This window comes from Mytilus galloprovincialis, chromosome 2 (genome assembly GCF_965363235.1).
Source record: "Mytilus galloprovincialis chromosome 2, xbMytGall1.hap1.1, whole genome shotgun sequence".
Taxonomy (NCBI): Eukaryota; Metazoa; Mollusca; class Bivalvia; order Mytilida; family Mytilidae; genus Mytilus; species Mytilus galloprovincialis.
The window spans coordinates 18000368-18025843 of NC_134839.1; the positions used below are offsets into that span (position 1 = coordinate 18000368).

The 25476-nt window shown below is 32.9% G+C and overlaps 1 protein-coding gene across 4 annotated transcripts in view; it reads left to right on the forward strand.

Annotated features, from left to right (window-relative positions):
- Positions 1 to 25476, forward strand: part of LOC143063037 (choline transporter-like protein 2) — a 152273-nt gene that overhangs the window by 25735 nt on the left and 101062 nt on the right. For 3 of the 4 annotated variants that reach the window (XM_076234949.1, XM_076234950.1, XM_076234951.1), the window contains exons 2-7: positions 4373 to 4421; positions 6608 to 6681; positions 7899 to 7977; positions 8779 to 8866; positions 9605 to 9712; positions 20048 to 20108. In XM_076234949.1, the coding sequence (XP_076091064.1) occupies positions 4373 to 4421; positions 6608 to 6681; positions 7899 to 7977; positions 8779 to 8866; positions 9605 to 9712; positions 20048 to 20108 (459 nt within the window). Of the gene's footprint in view, positions 1 to 114; positions 339 to 4372; positions 4422 to 6607; positions 6682 to 7898; positions 7978 to 8778; positions 8867 to 9604; positions 9713 to 20047; positions 20109 to 25476 lie in introns of those variants that run through there. The other variant, XM_076234948.1, reaches the window with a different exon arrangement.

Consider the following 25476-nt stretch of genomic DNA (forward strand, 5'->3'; position numbering starts at 1 on the left):
GGAAGGAGTAACTAAGTTTTAAAAGTGTTTTTTTATTTAATTGTCGTTTTTTATCTACTTTTTCAAAAGGAAGTCAACATTTTTGTTGGTCAACTTAAATTAAAATTAGAGGTTATATAGATGCTATTCATAGTGGATGATGGTGGGAATTTATGTGTATATTTAATGTGATGAAGCAATGATTTTAAGTTAAATTTTAACCTTTGATGATAAGGAAAACATGGAAAATAATGCAGATGAATTTGAAATTAACAATGTAGACAGGAGACCTTCAATTAATCATGATAGTGTAGATGAGATAGATTCAAAAAATTTGGATGAGGCAGACCAAATATATGGTGAGAGATTTTATATATCACACTTGGAGAATTTTAATTGGAGGAGCCTTGGTGTTCAAGTGGTCTTAGTAGTTCTACTACTGTTATTACTAGCCAGTCAACACTGAGGTTGTGAGTTTAAACTCTGCTCAAGCAGGTGCACTAGACTCCAGTCTAAATTGACTAGGATTATCATTTGTCATATCAAAGGTCAGTGGTTTTCTCGGGTCACTCCAACTTCCTTCACAAATATAAACTGGCTGTCACGAAATAGCCCAAAAGTGACGCTCAAAAATGGCATTAAAACACAAACAATTAATCAATCAATCATTTGATTGTACATAAAATAACTGAGCAGTCAACACTGAGGTTGTTAGTTTAAACCCTGCTCAAGCAGGTGCACTCGACTCTAATCTTTATTGACTAGGATTTTCAGTTTTCCTAGCAAAGGTCAGTGGTTTTCTCGGGTCACTCCAACTTCCTTCATCAATATAAACTGGCCGCCACGAATGGTGTTAAAACACCAACAATCAATCAATCATTTGATTGTACATAAAATAACTGAGCAGTATTGTATTTATAAGCTGCTTGCTATTTATGAAAAGTGAAAACGTCATAATAAAGGCTAAAAGCTATAGAAAAAAAGTTGAAACTAAATGGTAGCTGGGTTTTCAACTCTGAAGCACTTCCTTCCTATACTTTTCTCCCTTTTTTCGAGCCTGTAACCTTTTATGGTTTCGATGCAAGACACTCTTACATTCCAGCCTAAATTGTCTCCATTGTCAACAAAAAGTTACTTGTACAATTTTTTTTTTAAACATTGATAATATTTTCAAACCCTCATGGAATTGTATGAAACCTTGACACATGCTGTTTACAATCTATAGACAGTATCGACATTGAGAGCAAAATCTTTGTTTTCTCCCTTTTTTTAGCTCACCTGGCCCGAAGGGCCAAGTGAGCTTTTCTCACCACTTGGCGTCCGTCGTCCGTCGTCGTCGTCATTGTTAACATTTTACATTTTGAACTTCTTCTAGAGAACCACTGAATGGAATGAAACCAAACATGGCATGAATGTTCCTTATGAGGTGCTGACCAAGTGTTGTTACTTTGTAGCCGATCCATCATCCAAGATGGCCGCCAGCAGGGGACTTAGTTTAACATAGGTTTAACATAGGACCCTATGGGAAATGCATACAAATGACTTCTTTTAGAGAACCACTGAATGGAATGAAACCAAACATGGCATGAATGTTCCTTATCAGGTGCTGACCAAGTGTTGTTACTTTGTAGCCGATCCATCATCCAAGATGACCGCCAGCGGGGGACTTAGTTTAACATAGGACCCTATGGGAAATGCATACAAATGACTTCTTTTAGAGAACCACTGAATGGAATGAAACCAAACATGGCATGAATGTTCCTTATGAGGTGCTGACCAAGTGTTGTTACTTTGTAGCCGATCCATCATCCAAGATGGCCGCCAGCGGAGGACTTAGTTAACATAGGACCCTATGGGAAATATATACAAATGTCTTCTTTTAGAGAACCACTGAATGGAATGAAACCAAACATGGCATCAATGTTCCTTATGAGGTGTTGACCAAGTGTTGTTACTTTGAAGCTGATCCATCATCCAAGATGGCCGCCAGCAGGGGACTTAGTTTAACATAGCACCCTATGGGAAATGCATACAAATGACTTCTTTTAGAGAAACACTGAATGGAATGAAACCAAACATGGCATGAATGTTCCTTATCAGGTGCTGACCAAGTGTTGTTACTTTGTAGCCGATCCATCATCCAAGATGGCTGCCAGTGGGGGGACTTAGTTTAACATAGGACCCTATGGGAAATATATACAAATGTCTTCTTTTAGAGAACCACTGAATGGAATGAAACCAAACATGGCATCAATGTTCCTTATGAGGTGCTGACCAAGTGTTGTTACTTTGTAGCCGATCCATCATCCAAGATGGCCGCCAGCGGAGGACTTAGTTTAACATAGGACCTTATGGGAAATGCATACAAATGACTTCTTTTAGAGAACCACTGAATGGAATGAAACCAAACATGGCATGAATGTTCCTTATCAGGTGCTGACCAAGTGTTGTTACTTTGTAGCCGATTCATCATCCAAGATGACCGCCAGCGGGGGACTTAGTTTAACATAGGACCCTATGGGAAATGCATACAAATGACTTCTTTTAGAGAACCACTGAATGGAATGAAACCAAACATGGCATGAATGTTCCTTATGAGGTGCTGACCAAGTGTTGTTACTTTGTAGCCGATCCATCATCCAAGATGGCCGCCAGGGGAGGACTTAGTTTAACATAGGACCCTATGGGAAATATATACAAATGTCTTCTTTTAGAGAACCACTGAATGGAATGAAACCAAACATGGCATCAATGTGCCTTATGAGGTGTTGACCAAGTGTTGTTACTTTGAAGCTGATCCATCATCCAAGATGGCCGCCAACAGGGGACTTAGTTTAACATAGCACCCTATGGGAAATGCATACAAATGACTTCTTTTAGAGAACCACTGAATGGAATGAAACCAAACATGGCATGAATGTTCCTTATCAGGTGCTGACCAAGTGTTGTTACTTTGTAGCCGATCCATCATCCAAGATGGCCACCAGTGGGGGACTTAGTTTAACATAGGACCCTATGGGAAATATATACAAATGTCTTCTTTTAGAGAACCACTGAATGAAATAAAATCAAACATGGCATCAATGTTCCTTATGAGGTGCTGACCAAGTGTTGTTACTTTGTAGTCGATCCATCATCCAAGATGGCCACCAGCGGGGGACTTAGTTTAACATAGGACCCTATGGGAAATATATACAAATGTCTTCTTTTAGAGAACCACTGAATGGAATGAAACCAAACATGGCATGAATGTTCCTTATGAGGTGTTGACCAAGTGTTGTTACTTTGTAGCCGATCCATTATCCAAGATGGCCACCAGCAGGAGACTTAGTTTAACATAGGACCCTATGGGAAATGCATGCAAATGACTTCTTTTAGAGAACCACTGAATGGAATGAAACCAAACATGGCATGAATGTTCCTTAAAGGTGCTGACCAAGTGTTGTTACTTTGTAGCCGATCCATCATCCAAGATGGCCGCCAGCGGAGGACTTAGTTTAACATAGGACCCTAAGGGAAATATATACAAATGTCTTCTTTTAGAGAACCACTGAATGGAATGAAACCAGACATAGCATGAATGTTCCTTATGAGGTGTTGACCAAGTGTTGTTACTTTGTAGCCGATCCATCATCCAAGATGGCCGCCAGCGGGGGACTTAGTTTTACATAGGACCCTATGGGAAATATATACAAATGTCTTCTTTTAGAGAACCACTGAATGGAATGAAACCAAACATGGCATGAATGTTCCTTATAAGGTGTTGACCAAGTGTTGTTACTTTGTAGCCGATCCATTATCCAGGATGGCTGCCAGCGGGGGACTTAGTTTAACATAGGACCCTATGGGAAATGCATACAAAAGTCTTCTTCTAAAGAATCACTGAATTGAATGAAATCAAACATAGCATGAATGTTCCTATCCTTATGAGGTGCTGGCCAAGTGTTGTTACTTTTAGCCAAATTTTATATTTTTTTATATGATTTCAAAAACCCAAGTAGAATCAGGTGAGCGATACAGGCTCTTGAGAGCCTCTAGTTTTTTTTTGAATTTGCCAAAAAATGGACCAAAAAGGCCCATTGAGCTTTTTAACTTATCACTTGGTGGTGTTACCTCTTACTAAAACCATCTACCCTGAAACAACTGGGTCAAAATATAAAAACCTTTGCCACAATCATTATTGGGGTACCATGTTTGAAAAATGTGTCAAAAGATCCCAACTGCCAACGTTAACCAAGATGGGGATATGGATGAAAATTAAGAACATAGGGATAAAATGCAAGTTTCGTCTATTAATTTGAAAAAAACCTTTAAAAAGAGAAAATCTGACATGGGCTGTAATTTTCAGAATATTTGCAATGGTATTTCAAATGATATAATTTTCTATTTGCAGGAACTCCCTTAAAGTATGATCCAAACTTCAAAGGGCCAATCAAAAACAGGTATGTAGAAGATGATTTGTTGAATCCAAAAACTCCTTTGTGTAGTAATTGGTAGCTTAGTACAATAGATTGTATATTTTCGTCTGGGTTTCAAATTTTTACATAAAAAGAAGAAGATGTGGTATAAATGAGAAATGAGACAACTTGCCAGTAGAGACCCAGAGTCCGTTTCACAAAAACACTTAGGACTAAGATTCACAGATCACAATTATACTGAATTGTTCATGACTTACGATCAATCTTAGTCAAGTATTTCTGTGAAACATACTCCAGGGCCTTGAAGTCATAAAACTTTCGAGATAGTTTTTATACCCTCATCAAAATTTTGACAAGTCATATTATGGTATACAAATGTTGTCTGTCCGTCGAAAACATGTCGCACCGTAACTTGAGAATGACTTTAATATCCAAATTTCATGAAACTTAAAATAGTTATTTCTTATGATGGGTAAACAATCTGTATACTTTTTGGTTAAAATAAGATAAAACTTTTTGAGTTATGGTTCTTTGTAACTAAAACAGGGGTGTGTTTTTAGCTCAACTGGCCCAAAAAGCCATGTGAGCTTTTCTCATAAATTGGCATCCGTCGTCCATCGTAGTCTGTCGTCTGTCGTCTGTCGTCCGTCATCCTTAACTTTTACAAAAATCTTCTCCGCTGAAACTACTGGGCCAAATTTAAGCATACTTAGCCACAATCATCATTGGGGTATCTTGTTTAAAAAATGTGTCCTGTGACCCACCGAACAAACTAAGATGGCCGCCATGGCTAAAAATAGAACATAGGGGAAAATGTATATTTTGGCTTATAACTCTGAAACCAAAGCATTTAGAGCAAATCTGATATGGGGTAAAATTGTTTATCAAGTCAATATCTATCTGTCCTGCAATTTTCAGATGAATCTTCGGGCACGATTTTTGTGCTCTGAGCACTGAGCAAAGTTTTATAACTTCAACCCCAGATGACATAGAAATTAACAACTGTAGGTTACTGTCAACAATTAACAAGACCCATATATAAATCATAGTGCATATGAAACAATATCTGAAAAAGTGTAAATTTTGGCAATAGGAAAAACCAAAAAATAAATATCTTTAGAACCGGTATTTTAATAGCACAACTCAAAGAAAACACATTGAGGATCTAGGAACTGTTGTCTGTAATTCAAACCATTGTTATCAGTTAATTGTGGATTCCTTATATTTCTTGAGGCTCACTTTTCATGAGTAGAGGCAAATTAAGAATTAAGGAACCCACAAATTACAAGTTTTCAGTTGCATGGATAGGAAGAGATAACAAAACCAAATGTTGGGTACCAATGAAACATTAACATTTTGTTAAATCACAAAAATTATTTGTAAAAAAAATACCCAATTTTGAATCCACAGTATACAATCCATCATCAAATATGATTGCTGTTACTAATAAAAGCAATCTCAGTATAGTGATCTTTGAAATGGTTCTCTCTCATAAATATAGCCAATGACCGCTGCAGTTTGAGTTTGATATGGGCATGCCTACAAGGTTTACATACTTTTTATTAAAAGGGGAAAGGGGCAGAGGTAGTGATTGCAACCTTTTCCAAAAAACTTTAAAATAATTCTCTGAAACCCCTGTTTTAATCTAGAGCACATTTGACCCATTTTATACTGTGGGCAATTTTGTTAATTTTTAACATTGAATTATAATATTTAAGATAATTAAGGTTGTGACATTCACAATATCTGAACAGGTCTGTACATTTAGTAATTTCATTTAAATTTATTATAGTCTAGGTCTCTGCAGGTATTTATTAGTGACTTGTCTTTAACTAAGAATAAGGAGATGTGGTATTATTGCCAATGAGACATCCACCAAATTTTAAATGAAGTGGATGTAAGCAATTATCGGCAACAGTACAGTATTCAACAACCAGAAAAACCCTTATGGTCGTCTATATAATGCCCTGACATGAAAAATATTAAACAATTCAATTAAAAAACTAATGCATAATTTATAACAAAGCAGTTTATGAAAAACATATATGAAAGACATGTATGTTAATCTTGCAATCTTTAAAAGTTATATACAGCTACATGTATTTGTTTTTTCTCTTTCCTGATCTGCCTTTTCATATACTACAGTTGATGTATGTATATATATATATTTAATTTCTGTTAATCTTGATTTTTATACTTATTTATTACAGATCATGCACAGATATTATCTGTTGTCTTTTATTCCTGATCTTCATTGGTGGTCTGGTTGTAGTAGCAATCTTTGGTTAGTCTTGTGCATTTAATTAAGATCTACTTAAAGATTTTCAGTAAAATATAAAATATTTGGATGTAGAATATAAATCTTATTAACCATTGTATGTTACTAGAATCAATGAATGTATTTACAAACGATGGTGGGAAATTATTCATATGCATTTTTATACCCCCGCTTTAAAAAAAGGGGGGGTATACTGTTTTACCTCTGTCTGTCCGTCCATCAGTCCGTCTGTCAGTCCGTCCCATGAAACTTTCGTCACATTTTTCTCAGGAACTACACATTCACCCCTTCTGTAATTTGGTATCAACATTTATATATGTCAGCCATACCGTGTGATGCGTTTTCAGATTCATCACTTGACAACTTCCTGTTTACCGAACACTTGTATGATTTTACACATGATAACCAAGTTAAAAATTTTCGTCACATTTTTCTCAGGAACTACAATACAAGGATTTCTGAAATTTGGTTTCAGGATTTTTATAAGTCAGCTATACCGTGTGATGCATTTTCAGATTCATCACTCGACAACTTCCTGTTTACTGAACACTTGCATATTTTTACACTATTAATATTATCCACTTGCGGCGGTGGTATCATCAGTGAGCAGTAGCTCGCAGTTTCACTTGTTTAAATAATTTTGAATAAATTTATTCATTAAAAACAAAGGCATGAATACATCTTTATTATTATCGACAGAATAAATTATCAGGATGAACATCAATTCTATGTACTTCTTTAAAAGAAACAAACATTCATTCAATCTACATGAATTTCAATTTAATTTCTTGATTTTGCCGATGATCAGTTACTTTCTGCTGCAAAAAAAAAAGTCCCAATTTAAACCGACTTATAGGTGGGTCAAGACTGAATCCTTAGATTTCAAAGCTGAAAAGGGCATCCGACTTATAAGCGGATCCACTTATACTCGAGTATCTACGGATTGGATTTTTCCTCTGGTCTCGGGATCTCGCTTATAAGTCGGTACCCCTCTCTGGATTCTGAATTTTACTCCCAAACTTCCGACTTATAAGCGAGTATCTACGGTAAATGATTTTTACTATTTCATATGTAGGGCTTGTAGAACCAGTAATATTTGGCTCTCATTTTTTTTGCATTTTTTTTTTTTTGTACAGAAAAAGGATTGATTGTCTGCTAATTTATGATAATTTAATTTCATTGTCTTAAGAAGATATACATTACTCAAGTATTTCTCTTTGCAGCATTTAAATATGGAGATCCCAAACTGTTATTGTATCCAGTGAACTCAAACAATGAACTCTGTGGCTATGGGAAACAGATGTAAGTCTTATCCTTTCAAAGATGAAAAGATTTCTGGATTTTCAAAACTGTTAATCATTAATGACGTTTTTAATCTAACCTTGACAGCATCAGAAAGGAAGTCGAGGGCCTGTTCTTTCTTGCATTGACTGTGGTGTCAACAATATTTTTTTAAATAGAAAATGAAAGTGGGAGTTTCAGGTTAAAGTTTTTGGTCAAGGTAGTTTTTGATGAAGCTGAAGTCCAATCAACTTGAAACTTAGTACACTTCTTGCTTATGATATGATCTTTCTAATTTTAAAGCTAAATTAGACTTTTGACACCAATTTCACGATCCACTGAACATAGAAATGATAGTGCGAGTGGGGCATCCGTGTACTTACGACACATTCTTGTTTTAATTTGTGATTTAGTCAGCTTGAAAGGAACCACTAGTGGTATGCAATTGTAGCAGCATTGGCATATCTCATTTACTCAGATTGAATTAAATGTTTTAAGATACTGTAAATTCAGAAATTATAGCAAGGTTTTATTAATGCTTATATATGTGTCTGGGTGATTCTTGCAATATTTAGAACCCCAATTTTTTTATCTGATAAAATATCTGTATGCAGCTTTTCCTGATATCCCAATATTTTTGGTCATTCTTTAAAAATCACTTAATAAATGCATGCAATAATTCCTAAATTTACGGTATTGAATTTTTATCTTAAAAAATATGTTTTAATTTTAGTGGAAAGAATTACTTAACAATTATCAGATTGTGGCAAATTGATAACACTACAGGGAGATAACTCTGTAAAAATTTTGTTTTAATTTTAGTGGAAAGAATTACCTGTTTTTCTTTGACCTTGTTTCTTGTGGTAGAATGGGGGTAGGAGTATTTGTTACTGGATGTCCCACACCTCAGGTAAGGTATAATATCAATAAAAGAAGGTGAGGGGTAAAACATCAATGGAAAACAGCAACCTTACAACATGAGAAAAAAACTTAATAGACATAGAGTTTAGCATACAGTTTTCAACAATAATAAGTCAGGTCTAAATTTAAAATTTTAAAGTAAAACAAAAGTGGATAACTTTTGTTTTTAACAGACTTATAATCAAAGATCTGCATGGTCTAGTGAGGTTTAGGTTTTGAGTTTGATCCCCAAACCAAAGCATTTGGAATTGATGTTTAATGCATTTTTGCCATAAAGATTAGCATGAAACATGAAAGAGTAAGAATAAAGAGTAGTCAGCTTGTAGTCAAAATAATATGTTGGGTAGAGTGGCTTGTTATCCTTCAATTACGTTGTGAACTAGATATAAGAAGATGTGGTATGAGTGCCAATGAGAAAAGTCTCCATCCAAGTCACAATTTGTAAAAGTAAACCATTATAGGTCAAAGTAAGGTTTTCAACACGGAGCCTTGGCTCACACCAAACAGCAAGCTATATTTTTAAGGGCCCCAAAAATGACTAGCACATTAAGAATCTTGCTTACCATGTCAGTCTTGTACAAATGAAGGTTTATTGTCATATTGCATTAACATGTTCTTGTCCTGAATATGCATTTAATTTGCCACTGAAACAACCATGCATCATCATAATATAAAAAATTTCCTAGGTGTATATACACTTCAATGAATAAAATTGTTATGCTTACAGATTTGTGTCACTGAATGTCCTGACAGTAACTTTATATACAATCCAGCTAGAGGCATAAGTCAGTTTGAATCAAAATACTGTAAAGCTGAATTTGAAGGTACAAGTAAGGTAAGAATGATTTATTAAAATGAATCAAAATGGCAAAAGAAGTTCAAGCATTTCCACTGACCTATTTCATTCAACAGATTTGTCTGTTTGCTTCATATCCATAACCCAATCCATTTGGAGTATGTGCGTGCCTACCAGGTACTTTGCTTCTGAATTTGTGAGTTTATGGATGTATATTTTTTGTTCATTTTGAAATAACCATTTATGTCCCTTTTTAAGAATCTTAGATGACAATGACATGCATTGGATGTTTAAGACAGCAGAGTAAAAATGATTAGCACCAAAATTTTGAGAAAGATGACAAAAAATTGAGGAAATTTACAGAAAAACAGTTATAAAGCCGAAAACTATGTACATATTTGTGTTCTGTAAAATATTTGTTCATCATATTTGTTCCAAAGGATTACAATCTTTCACATTAGATATCTGTAAACCAACAGATTAAAAAACCCTGGTCTGAAGTATTAAGTATTCTAACCACACTGAAGTCTTATATGTATGAGATGTACACGTACATATAAATATATATATATGTCGTGTACATGTTGCGATTTTGTACAGGTTATAGCATGTACAAAAATATTGTACATGTTAAAATTTGTATAATGCAAAAATACAAGGTATAACATGTACAAAAGTACCTTGTACATGTTATAACATGTATGACATATTGGTTAAAAATGGTTTTAACTTGTACAAAAATTATGAAGCAGAATAGACATTTAAATTTATTAAATACTGAAGAACAACAATCAGTAAGCCAAAGCGTGTTTTTATTATTATGCCCCACCTACAATAGTAAGCTTGGTGCCTTATAGTCCAAATAATTATGACGTCTTGAAAGGCTATTGTAATTTTGACTAGGTGCCTTACGGCAGGGGGTCTGGGGGCGGCTCAAGGCCTCCAGAAGCTCTGGCATAAATAGAGCAAAATCCTGCATCCTCGCAATCACCGACCGTGCGAGGGCTGTATAGCCAGTCAAGGTCGTTAAACACTTCCATATATATTCTCGCAATCTCCTGGCACCTAATTTCATCTTTCAAGTGACCATTTTTTATGTATGAAATTAAAGAAAGAAAAAAAATCTCAAAGAAATTTCATTTTATTTTTGTTATAGTTTTTTAATTAGGGTCCCGCCAAAGGCGGTCCCCTATAGTGATCAGTCTGTCCCGTCCGTACGTCCGTCTGTCCGTAACACTTTGTGTCCGCTCCATATCTAGAGAACCATTATGATTTCATACTTTATACTTTACATGTTTATTAACCACCACCAGAGGGCGTGTCATGATGTATGTACAACTTCCTAGGTCAAAGGTCAAGGTAAAAAAACTTTGGTTTCAGTTGACAACCCTGTGTCCTGTGGTGAAGATCGTGTCCGCTCTATATCTTGAGAACCGTTATGATCTCAAAGTTTATACTTGACATGTATATGAACCAACACCAGAGGGTGTGTCATAATTTATGAACGACTGCCTAGGGCATAGTTCAAGGTCAAAAACTTTGGTTTCAGTTGACAACCCCATGTCCTATGGTAAAGATTGTGTCCGCTCTATATCTTGAGAACCGTTATCATTTCAAAGTTTATACTTGACATGTATATAAACCAACACCAAAGGGTGTGTCATAATTTATGTGCAACTTCCTAGGTCAAAGGTCAAGGTCAAAAACTTTGGTTTCAGTTGACAACCCCATGTCCTATGGTAAAGATCGTGTCCGCTCTATATCTTGAGAACCTTTATCATTTCAAAGTTTATACTTGACATGTTTATAAACCAACACCAAAGGATGTGTCATAATTTATTTACAACTTCATAGGTCAAAGGTCAAGGTCAAAAACTTTGATTTCAGTTGACAAACCCATGTCCTATGGTAAAGATACAATTTTTTAATGCACATTATTCACAGTGGGGCCCACAGAGATGGCTCCCATCTCAATGATATCTAGTTTTATTACTTAATGCTTGGCAAAAAAATGAAGTTTACCATTAAGAATTTCAAACATAATTAAAAACCAATTGTTCAAAGAACAATTGAAGGTCTTTCCACCAATAAGGATCTATTTTGATATGAAAATATTAAAATTCTGTTGAAAATGTCAGTTCCTATGGCTAAATGATATATAAATATGAATTTCAAGCAAAGGTCAAAATCTAGAACATCCAATTAACCTATGACCTTGACCTCAATTTCAAGGGCATAAACCAAGGATCCCAAATTAAAAGACCCTAGGTCTGTATTATGTATGGTTCATGAGTAATATCACTTTACGCATAATTCCAAATATAACAGGGGCAAAAATCCCATTTATTCTCTTCGCACCCTTCCAATCAAAATTTATAAGTTACGACATGTCGCAACTAACAATTTAGTAAAAATAATTTGTTGAAATCTTATAAGGTTAATGAAAAAGAGTGAAAATAAGCAAAAATCAAAATTTAGAATTTGACCTTGACCTTTGACCTTGACCTAATTTTCATTTTTTTGGACCAAGGATCTTAAATCAAAAGACCCTAAGCCTTTACTTTATAATGATAATGAGTTATATTACCATACAACTAATATAAGATATAAAAGGGGGAAAAGTCGCATCAAATGTTTACGTACCCATTTAACTAAAATTTACGTGTTACGCCATGTCGTAACACACATTTTGTGAAAATATTTTGTCGATATCTTATAGGATTTCTGAAAATAAGAGATAACAAGCCAAAATCATATTTTTGAACATGACCTTGACCTTTGACCTTGACCTCATTTTCATTTTTTTGGACCAAGGACCTCAAATCAAAAGACCCTAGGCCTCTATCACTAATGGTTTTCCAGTAACAAATTTATTTCATTTATTTCATTACAAAAGGGGAAATAACTCTCATATGGAGTCTTCGTAAAGCTTCGGTGAAAATAAAACGTAACATCCTGAGGATATAACGAGCAATTTGGAAAAATAAATTTGTCGCTTTCTTTTACGGTTGCGGAGGAGATCTGATAACAAGAAAAACAGTGTTTGGGGAGTTAACTCTTACAAAGAAAAGTGTTCGGTTAAACAGGGTCAGTTTCAAAAGCGTATAGACTGAATGATATCATATACAAAAAAACTAAGCGACATCTTTTGAAACATTTTTACACCGCAAGAAAAAAATTAGGCGGAAGAAAAAAAAAATAATCAGAACAAATACAATAGGTCTTTCCACAAGAAAGGTGGAAAGACCTAATAATAGGGAAAAAACTGGAGTTGTCGTTCGTTTAACGTTGATAGTATAGATAGCACACAAACTACATTCAGTTGTAAGTGGAGGGTTAAAAAAATGGGGGGGGGGGGGCAAAAGGGGGTCTCGGGGAGATTTTTTTTTTTTTTATATTAACGGAACAGAATGGTTAAAAAGGCCTTTTTACAATATAAATCAATTGCTTTTAAAAAGCAATTGTAAACGGTCTTTCCCCCTTTGAAACATAGATTGATTTGGGGGGGGGGGGGTTTGTTTTGTTTGTTTGTTTGTTTCTGTAAGGGGTCTATGGTATTGTGTTACCGGAGAAGTTTCATGTTTAGTTTGGAAAGTTTTTCTTTTATTTTAGGTCCAGCGCGCGCGCCAGATTGAGGAGACATCACGTGACGCGGGTATATAATAACGAAAACTTAGTCTTTTTATTTCTTTTTAGGTGGGGACGTTAAACAGACAACATCTATAGAGATGGAATGTACACAATGTAATTTCTTTTGTCATTGTAGGAAATTGACATTTTGATCACAGTTCACCAGCAGTGCATGATTTGGATTTAATTGATCCGGTGTAACTTTAAAACACGTTTAAGGATTATTTTCTTAAAATGTACATTTTTCAGCACCAGTTTGTAACAGATAAGTTTTTCAATCCAGGAGCGGACATTTTTATTGTAGGATTTCACTGAGATTTAAGGACCTAGCAAGCGATTTTTACGGCATTGCCATTTCTTTTCTCTAGGAAAAGTCTTGAGAGATATCAGCACCACGTTGTTTTATGAACCTTTAGTACATGTATGCCCTGCTGACTGTAAATTTTGGGATCGATTGGACTTGTAGTTTCAGTGTTTATAAAGTGATAACAAGGAGGTGGATTTTTTTTTCAGAAGAGATGTAAGATCAATATTAAAAACCAATTGTTCAAAGAACAATTGAAGGTCTTTCCACCAATAATAATCTATTTTGATATGAAAATATTAAAATTCAGTTGAAAATGTCAGTTCCTATGGCTAAATGATATATAAATATGAATTTCAAGCAAAGGTCAAAATCTAGAACGTCCAATTAACCTATGACCTTGACCTCAATTTCAAGGTCATAAACCAAGGATCCCAAATTAAAAGACCCTAGGTCTGTATTATGTATGGTTCATGAGTAATATCACTTTACGCATAATTCCAAATATAACAGGGGCAAAAATCCCATTTATTCTCTTCGCACCCTTCCAATCAAAATTTATAAGTTACGACATGTCGCAACTAACAATTTAGTAAAAATAATTTGTTGAAATCTTATAAGGTTAATGAAAAAGAGTGAAAATAAGCAAAAATCAAAATTTAGAATTTGACCTTGACCTTTGACCTTGACCTAATTTTCATTTTTTTGGACCAAGGATCTTAAATCAAAAGACCCTAAGCCTTTACTTTATAATGATAATGAGTTATATTACCATACAACTAATATAAGATATAAAAGGGGGAAAAGTCGCATCAAATGTTTACGTACCCATTTAACTAAAATTTACGTGTTACGCCATGTCGTAACACACATTTTGTGAAAATATTTTGTCGATATCTTATAGGATTTCTGAAAATAAGAGATAACAAGCCAAAATCATATTTTTGAACATGACCTTGACCTTTGACCTTGACCTCATTTTCATTTTTTTGGACCAAGGACCTCAAATCAAAAGACCCTAGGCCTCTATCACTAATGGTTTTCCAGTAACAAATTTATTTCATTTATTTCATTACAAAAGGGGAAATAACTCTCATATGGAGTCTTCGTAAAGCTTCGGTGAAAATAAAACGTAACATCCTGAGGATATAACGAGCAATTTGGAAAAATAAATTTGTCGCTTTCTTTTACGGATGCGGAGGAGATCTGATAACAAGAAAAACAGTGTTTGGGGAGTTAACTCTTACAAAGAAAAGTGTTCGGTTAAACAGGGTCAGTTTCAAAAGCGTATAGACTGAATGATATCATATACAAAAAAACTAAGCGACATCTTTTGAAACATTTTTACACCGCAAGAAAAAAATTAGGCGGAAGAAAAAAAAAATAATCAGAACAAATACAATAGGTCTTTCCACAAGAAAGGTGGAAAGACCTAATTATCTAATATACCAAATGCACAGGTTATGAAAAATATATAATGTGAGTAGTTAAAGTAGTAAAATTTAAAGATATATAAGATATATATTTTAAGAATGTCTGTAGATTATTATGAATTCAAAAGTATGAAAAGAAGAAAAAATAACCAAAAACAAAAAGAAAGAAATAAAAAAAAAAACAACAAAAGAAAGAAAGAAACAAAATTATAGACAATTGAAATTGTCAAGGTAGTTTTTGATGAAGATAAAGTTACATCAACTTGAAACTTAGTACACATGTTCCCTATGATATGATCTTTCTAATTTTGATTCCAAATTAAAGTTTTGACCCCAGTTTCACAGTCCACTGAACATAGAAAATGATAGTGCGAGTGGGGCATCCGTGTACTATGGACACATTCTTGTTTTTTCTTTAGATGACAATGATCACAAAGTTTCAGAAATTTATGCTTCATGACTTATGTTGGCATAATGTGTTTTCGTGTAATTGTATGTTTTATGCAGTCCATCATGGCTTACATCAGTGTGACACTGTTTAATAACAACAAACATTTCCTAAATGACAATGCATAAGATACTTATGACTAAATTCATCTGAAATGTTTAAGAACAATGCCTTAACATTTTAAGTAATACTCCTCCCCCTGGTTTTATAGCATGCAAAAACTGAAGCAATGTCTCAAATGCTTACTCTTTAAAAGTGAGAGAGAGAGAGAGCTGCAATTGTTTTCATTGGACCACACTTTATTATAAATATCTTTGAATCTACCCTTCAACATTTTTGGCCTTCAGCATGATTATGTAAATTTATACCTAAAATTATTACTTTTTATGCCCCACCTACGATAGTAGAGGGGCATTATGTTTTCTGGTCTGTGCGTCCGTTCGTCCATCCGTCTGTCTGTCTGTTCGTTTGTTCGTCCCTCTGTCCCGCTTCAGGTTAAAGTTTTTGGTCAAGGTAGTTTTTGATGGAGTTGAAGTCCAATCAACTTGAAACTTAGTATACATGTGCCCTATGATATGATCTTTCTAATTTAAATGCCAAATTATAGTTTTGACCCCAATTTTACGGTTCACTGAACACAGAAAATGATAGTGCAAATTTCAGGTTAAAGTTTTTGGTCAAGGTAGTTTTTGATAAAGTAGAAGTCCAATCAACTTGAAACTAATAGTATACATGTTCCCTTTGATAAGATCATTCTAATTTTAATGCCAAATTAGAGAACTTATTCCAATTTCACGGTCCACTAAACATAGAAAATGATAGTGCGAGTGGGGCATCCGTGTACTCTGGACACATTCTTGTTTGATATCTTATAAGATCATTGCATGATGCGAAAGTCATTTTGATGTCTTAAATATATATCCTCTACTTTGAAATCAGGGTATTTTTTGTAGAGAAATCTATCCTGGATATCCTCTTAGGTCTAGTGTCAACTATAGATTCTAATGCAACAACATTTGTAACGTTCATTTTGATTGGATAACGTCACTTATTTACATGGCATCAATTGACAATTGATGCTAGGAACGTCCGCACAAGCACAGACGGCACATTTCAGATTTTAAATACATGTTTTAACGTCGTTTTCTGTCAGTTTCATTTGACTGGAGATAACAATATTGTATTTTAAGCTCCGACGGCATCAATTTTGGATTAGATGGTCGCAAATACCCGTTTACTGTCTCTGCTAACGTGTCGCCAGTAAACTTAATTTGAGACCATCATATCCTCAATTGATGCCGTCAGAGCTTAAAATACAAGACAGTTATCTCCTAAATGAAAGTATTTTACTATTGCCTTCAAAGTGGACACTTCCAATTATAATTCATCAGATAATGTTTGTTGATGGCATGTGTGTTTTAAAAAGTATAGAGAAATTGTATAAAAAAAACTATGCATTTAGGCCCAGTTTCACAAAGCTGTCTTGGGACTAAATTTTCATTTTAAAATTCCTGTACCAAGTCAGGTATATGACAGTTGTTGTCTATTTGTTTGATGTGTTTTATCATTTGATTTTGCCATTTGATTAGGTAGTTTCTGTTTTGAATTTTTCTAGGAGCTCAGTATTTTTGGGATTTACTTTTTAAGATGGGCTTATGACATATCTTAATATAGGTTTCAGAAAATATTTCTAAATTAGAACATCTCTTAAAGTTGGTCATGAAGTTAGGACTACACCAGAGGTGTCTAATGATGATCCTAGGATATATAGTCATAAATCTATTAATATAAATTACACTCATTTATTATTTTATCATCAATTTTTCTGCTAAATCTTTGTAGGTTGACGGATTATAATGAGTTGTCATAAAAGAAACCTTCAATGTATTGATTTTAAGCAATGATGCACCATTTTATCCTTGCACCTTATCATAACCGATACACTGACACCTTTTAGTATATCTTTGCTAAGATCATCTTAAGACAGCTTTAAAACCAGGTCTGAGATATGTCCATAGATTGTCATAAGAGGATCATAATACATGTCCTAACTCCTAAGATATTTTTATGCCCCACCTACGATAGTAGAGGGGCATTATGTTTTCTGGTCTGTGCCTCCGTTCTTCCATATGTCCGTTCGCTTCAGGTTAAAGTTTTTGATGAAGTAAGTCCAATCAGCTTGAAACTTAGTACACATGTTCCCCATGATATGATCTTTCTAATTTTAATGCCAAATTATAGTTTTGACCCCAATTTCATGGTCCACTAAACATAGAAAATGATAGTGCAAAGTTCAGGTGAAAGTTTTTGGTCAAGGTAGTTTTTGATGAAGTTAAAGTTACATCAACTTGAAACTTAGTACACATGTTCCCTATGATATGATCTTTCTAATTTTAATTCCAAATTAAAGTTTTGACCCCAATTTCACGGTCATCTGAACATAGAAAATGATAGTGGGAGTAGGGCATCCTGGTACTATGGACACATTCTTGTTTATTACAGGTCTTAGGAATACTTCTTTATACCGACCACTGAACATTTACTGTATCAAAAAAGGACAAAACACACTTACATGAATGAACAAAAAAAATGTGATGAAAATATTATTGAGGTTAACATCTGTTGCAATAATAGAAACATGTCTTTATTTTTTAATTTTGTACAAGTTAAAACCATTTTTAAAGCAACATATTTTGTACAGGTTATAACATGTACGAGGTACTTTTGTACATATTATAACTTGTATTTTTGCATCATACAAGTTATAAGATGTACAATTTTTTTTTACATGTTATAACCTGTACAAAATATCAACTTGTACACAACATATATTTATCATAAAAGCATAAAGTAAGTAAAAAAGTGACTTGACTTTTTCATTTGTCAGTGAAGAATTCTTTAACTTGATATCTTGTCTCTGTTGTCTCTTTAAATGAGTCAAAAAGCAAGGCTAATATATACTGTTTTCAGCCACATTGGCAGCAGTATTAAGATTTTGTTATAGTTTGTGATTAGGTCAGTTGAAGGGGAACCTGTGTCGTAAGTTAACTGAATCATATTTGGAATGTAGTTTAAAAGAATTTTCTATGGAGATAATAATGGTCCTGCTCCCTCAGTTAGGGTCTCTTGACTTTTAAACTTTTGAATATTTTACCTGTTTGTGATTATGTCAATTTAATGGTAACAATTTATGGTAAGTCAATGATATTTGGTGTGCAGTCAGATTATCAGTGGCATGTCTCATTTCCATGGAAATTAGTTGGAATTGTCCCTCAGTTATGATTTTCTGACTTCAAGACTTAAGCTCAGCTTGTGATGAGGTCAGTTTCAGGGGAACTGCATATGACAAGCTAATGTATGTGGTATGCAGTTCAATTATCTAAGATATTATTGCAGATATTTTTACATTGTCTTCAGAAGAAGAAAAATCAGGAAGGAACACTTTGTTTGGGTTGAAATTAGATTCAGCCAGGAAGGCCTTTTTTAGTGTGTAATAAATGTAAAAGTATTATTTAAGGGGGCTGGCGGATCTAAATCAATTTTTATGCCCCACCTACGATAGTAGAGGGGCATTATGTTTTCTGGTCTGTGGCTCCGTTCGTCCATTCGTCCGTCTGTGGTTCCGTTCGTCCGTCCAGGTTAAAGTTTTTGGTCAAGGTAGTTTTTGATGAAGCTGAAGTCCAATCAACTTGAAACTTAGTACACTTGTTGCTTATGAGATGATCTTTCTAATTTTTAAGCCAAATTAGACTTTTGACCCCAATTTCACTGTCCACTGAACATAGAAAATGAAAGTGGGAGTTTCAGGTTAAAGTTTTTGGTCAAGGTAGTTTTTGATGAAGCTGAAGTCCAATCAACTTGAAACTTAGTACACTTGTTGCTTATGATATGATCTTTCTAATTTTAATGCAAAATTAGATAATTACCAAATTTCACGGTTCATGGAACATGGAACATGGAAAAGGATAGTGCGAGTGGGGCATCCGTGTACTTTGGACACATTCTTGTTGTTTCAAATATAAGATTTTGCTATATTTTTCTATAAACGAACTTTATCTTATACTTGATAGAAAAATGAAATAAAAATATGGGGTCACTGTTCATTTAAGCTCACAATCTGCCTCCAAAAGAAGCATACATTTTTGTTAATGTCCTTTTTTTCTGTAGGAGAAATATAGGTAATATCGATATAAAAAAATAACCTAATTACAGAAATCGCTTAAATTGTACAATTATTTAGTTGATGTACAGCTTATTTGAAAACATTAACAAAAAATATAGGTCACCAATGAGTTAAAAAAGATATTTCAATTTTAATTCCATAAAAATGGCATTTTTGCACCAAAGGGAGATAATTTGGAGCTTTTTCGATGATAGAAACATTTTAAAAGTCATTTAGGGCGAAACCGAATCGATTTTTTTAGTTGATTTTTGTTCAATATCATAAAGTAATAACTTATAGTGTAATATATAAAATTTGTAATGAAAAAAGAAATTTTTAATTTTTTGCTGAAATTTTTGTACCTGCGAGCCTCCTTAACTTTTATTTTACATTCCAGAATTCAAGAGAAGTGGTAAATGGTGACATATGCTCTCCTTATTATTTCAAGAGTCGACCAGGTATGTAAAGGATAAAGATGTCTTATTCATTCACAGTTCTATCTTTGAAAGTTCTTAATTTTAATGTTGCCCTTGCTATTATGCCTGTTGTTTAAATTTGAATGTTCGATTTATTTTTCCATCTGCTGCTGACATGACACCTGCACATTTCATTTCATTGTTGACTGCTATTATGCCTGCATGTTGTTGAGATTTGGATGTTCAATTTATTTCTCTAAATATGTCTGTCTGCTACAGACTTGGGGTCAATTACATTGGAATGTAATTAATTAAATTACACATTACATTGCAAAAATGATCAATTACATCAATTACACATTACACTGTTTTTGAAATGTAATTAATTAAATTACAATTACTTTACTAAAGTAATTAATTAAATTACACATTACATTTCGTCATGGTATTTTTTTAACAATATTATACATGTATAAATAATGCATGTGTAAAATATTCATGTAAGCATAGTTTAAAGCATTGCATTTGATAATCATTAGCTACTTTAATGTTTTGTCATTTAGTCTGAATCTCTCTGGTCTGAACACTTTGACATCAATTCTAAATAGCTTTTCGACAGGAGCTAATGTGGCAGTTATTGCTTGATCAGAACATGGAAGTTCTATGATCAGAAGATCATCATATTGAAAGGAGGGGGAATTGGTTCCTATTAACTTGCCAATACATCAAGGGGTATTTTGACATCTCAGAAATGAAGTCATTTAAATTAAACATAATATAAATAAAGATATTATACATAAATCATAAATATTTTGTTTTGCATTAAAAATATCAAAAGTGTGCTTGTCACAATATTGAAAATAATTTTTAGTACAAATAATGTATGAATAATGTCTTAATATTAGCAATATTTAGCTAATTAGATAAAAATACATGTAACAGTGGCATTGCCCCTGGACATTCTAATCTGATTAATTGCTGTTTGTTTTTACAGCTGTTAATTTTTATTTCTATAATCCTTTTGTGTATACTTATTTGACAAAATGATTGTGTGCAGTGATTTTAAATACAAATGAACTGTTTAAGAAAGATTTTTCACAGTGACACTTTTTTTTTGGTTTTTGTTTAACAACATGAACAAGGAGATTAATTACTTATCAATCTATTTAGTTCAAAGATCTTTCTTAAAAACTGAACACTAAAATATGATTCTCACATTTATTTAATTTATAATTAAATAATAATTATTAAAAAAAAACCATCTGCAGGTCAAATGAATATTAATATACATTGTAACTTCAGTATAAAAAATATAGACTTCATATAATGAAAAAGTATGTGATATCAATATTTGAAAAACAAGTATTATTTTACAATTTATATTATTAAACACAAATCCACATGAAATCCTTATCATTTACACCATAAAAGTATTTGTAATTGAAATGTAATTCAAAAGTAATTAAGCATTACATGCTTTTTTCAATGTAATTAATTAAATTACCATTACATGTAATTAAAAAAATGCTCAATTACACATTACATTCAATTACATGGAAAATTGTAATGCATTACACTTAATTACCATTACATTTTCAATTACCCCATCCCTGGTCTGCTAATGATATGACACCTGCATTTCATTAACTACATCATCCATCATTATTCAATAGTTTGAATATTCTTTTTGGTAAATTCATTGGCAGTATATTTAGTATAAAATGATACTATTTTTAAGATTTTTAGGATAAATAGTTTACATGACCAGACACAAGTTGTTTCCTTTTTCCTTTTTCCTTTTTCGATATTCAAATTTTGAAAAATATTACGTCCAAACTGAATTTTTTTTTTCCCTCAAAATTTTTTTCACAAATTTTTTTTTCCTAAAATTTTTTTTTCCTTAAAATTTTTTTTTTTCAAATTTTTTTTCACAAAATTTTTTTTCCTTATTCGGTTTCTTTTTCCTTATTCGGTTTCCATTTCCTTATTCGATTTTCATTTCCTTATTCGGTTTCTTTTTCCTTATTCAATTTTCATTTCCTTATTTGGTTTCTTTTTCCTTTTTCAATTTTCATTTCCTTATTCAGTTTCTATTTCCTTATTCGATTTTCATTTCCTTATTCGGTTTCCTTTTTCGTTTTTCGATATTCAAATTCAAGTCCAAACTGAATTTTTTTTTCCTTAAAATTTTTTTTTTTCAAATTTTTTTTCACAAAATTTTTTTTTTCCTCAAAATTTTTTTTTTCCTCAAATTTTTTTTTCCTCAAAAATGTTTTCCTCAAAAATATTTTCCTCAATTTTTTTTTTCCTCATTTTTTTCGTTTCCTTATTTGTTTTCTATTTCCTTTTTCGATTTTCATTTCCTTATTCTGTTTCTATTTCCTTTTTCGATTTCATTTCCTTATTCGTTTTCTATTTCCTTTTTCGATTTTTATTTCCTTATTCTGTTTCTATTTCCTTTTTTGATTTTCATTTCCTTATTCAGTTTCTTTTTCCTTATTCGGTTTCTATTTCCTTATTCGATTTTCATTTCCTTATTCGGTTTCTATTTCCTTTTTTTCGATTTTCATTTCCTTATTCGGTTTTTATTTCCTTTTTGGATTTTCATTTCCTTATTCGGTTTCTTTTTCCCTATTCGGTTTCTATTTCCTTTTTCAATTTTCATTTCCTTATTCGGTTTCTTTTTCCTTTTCCTTATTCGATTTTCATTTCCTTATTCGGTTTCTTTTTCCTTATTCAATTTTCATTTCCTTATTCGGTTTCTTTTTCCTTTTTCAATTTTCATTTCCTTATTCAGTTTCTATTTCCTTATTCGATTTTCATTTCCTTATTCGGTTTCCTTTTTCCTTTTTCGATATTCAAATTCAAGTCCAAACTGAATTTTTTTTTTCCCTCAAAATTTTTTTCACAAAATTTTTTTCCTTAAAATTTTTTTTTCCTCAAAAATATTTTCCTCAAATTTTTTTTTCCTCATTTTTTTCGTTTCCTTATTCGTTTTCTATTTCCTTTTTCGATTTTCATTTCCTTATTCGGTTTCTATTTCCTTTTTCGATTTCATTTCCTTATTCGATTTTCATTTCCTTATTCGATTTCTATTTCTTTTTTCGATTTTCATTTCCTTATTCGTTTTCTATTTCCTTATTCGGTTTCTTTTTTTTCCTCAAAAATGTTTTCCTGAAAAATATTTTCCTCAATTTTTTTTTTCCTCATTTTTTTCGTTTCCTTATTCGATTTCCATTTCCTTATTCGATTTTCATTTCCTTATTCGGTTTCTTTTTCCTTATTCAATTTTCATTTCCTTATTCAGTTTCTTTTTCCTTTTTCAATTTTCATTTCCTTATTCAGTTTCTATTTCCTTATTCGATTTTCATTTCCTTATTCGGTTTCTATTTCCTTTTTCGATTTTCATTTCCTTATTCGTTTTCTATTTCCTTTTTCGATTTTCATTTCCTTATTCGGTTTCTTTTTCCTTATTCGATTTCTATTTCCTTATTCGATTTTCATTTCCTTATTCGGTTTCTATTTCCTTTTTTGATTTTCATTTCCTTATTCGGTTTCTATTTCCTTTTTTGATTTTCCTTTCCTTATTTGGTTTCTTTTTCCTTATTTGGTTTCTATTTCCTTATTCGATTTTCATTTACTTATTCGGTTTCTTTTTCCTTATTGGATTTTCATTTCCTTATTCGGTTTCTTTTTCCTTATTCGATTTTCATTTCCTAATTCAGTTTCATTTTCCTTTTTCCTTTTTCGGTTTCTATTTCCTTATTTGATTTTCATTTCCTTTTTTCATTTCTGTTTCCTTATTTGGTTTCTTTTTCCTTATTCGAAATTCATTTCCTTATCTGGCTTCTGTTTCCGTATTCGGTTTCTTTTTCAATACGGTGGTCAGACGGTCCCGGATCCCAGAAAAATATTTAAGTGGGAAATAGCTTGTGTCAATCCCTTTCAAAGGTATTGACATAAGCTATTTCCCACTGAAATATTTCTTGGTACAGAGTCTATTATTTTCGTCAAATTTAGGACATTGAAAGACCAGGGGTCTCAACATCATATAAGCGGTCCTAAGCGGTAGGTTTTCACTGTACATTTCTTTTTTGGCTTTTCATAAATATTTCTATTTATATTTCTAAATGTCACTGGAGTGATCGGTATTTGTTTTTGTTTTATATATATCATATATTAAATTACATCTTTGATGAATCTTTGATGTCGTTTTATTGATAAAATTCTATACTACATAAAGATAAATATTCAACTTATATAAGGGCTTAAATTCGAGGTCAACGAGAATTAACGACAGCTTAAAGGGTCATAAAACGATTTGCAGTAGTCTATTCCGTTATTGAAATTAAGCTATTTCTCAATGTTCACGCGTATTTCGATATTAAGTCCGTCGGTACTCCTCTAATATGCAATGCGGAACATATTGACTATATACCTTTTGTTCCATTCTTAATAAGCATTCGAGTGAGGTATAAGCTAAGGTTTATCTGTACTTACGGGCTGAAGGGTCACAGCAGTTCATTTCATTATTCAAAATATCCATTTCATTATTAAAAATTTGCTATTTCTTAATTTTCACGCATATTTTTGTATTTAGGCCTCCGCAATCCAGCTAATTGTCATTGCGGCACATATCATTTATTCTCAATGTATTTCTCTATCAATAAGCTTTAATTTGGTGTATATTTTTTTTCCTGAATTAGGAGCTGACGGGTTGCAGCAGTCCGTTCCATTATTCCAAATAAGCTAGTTCTCAATGTTCACGCGTATTTCGATATTAATATATAAAAAAGAAGATGCGGTATGATTGCCAATGAGACAACTATCCACAAAAGACCAAAAAGACACAGACAGTAACAACTATAGGTCACCGTACGGCCTTCAACAATGAACAAAGCCCATACCGCATAGTCAGCTATAATAGGCCCCGATTAGACAATGTAAAACAATTCAAATGAGAAAACTAACGGCCTTATTTATGTAAAAAAAAAAATGAACGAAAAACAAATATGTAACACATAAACAAACGACAACCACTGAATTACAGGCTCCTGACTTGGGACAGGCACATACTTAAATGTCCGTCGGTACTCCTCTAAATGATATGCGTTGCGAAACATATTGACTATATACCTTTTGTTCCATTCTTAGTAAGTTTTCGAATGAGGTATAAGGTTTATCTGCAATAACGGACTGAAGGGTCACAGCAGTCCATTCCATTATTCAAAATATCCATTTCATTATTCAAAATTGGCTATTTCTTAATTTTTCACGCGTGTTTTTGGTATTTAGGTCCACCGTAACCCCTCGAAAGGTCATTGCTGCACAATCAACTTGTTATATCTTTAATCAGAGGATGAAAAATAGCAAAGGTCCAGGGGAAATAAAAAAAGACAACGTAGAGTAT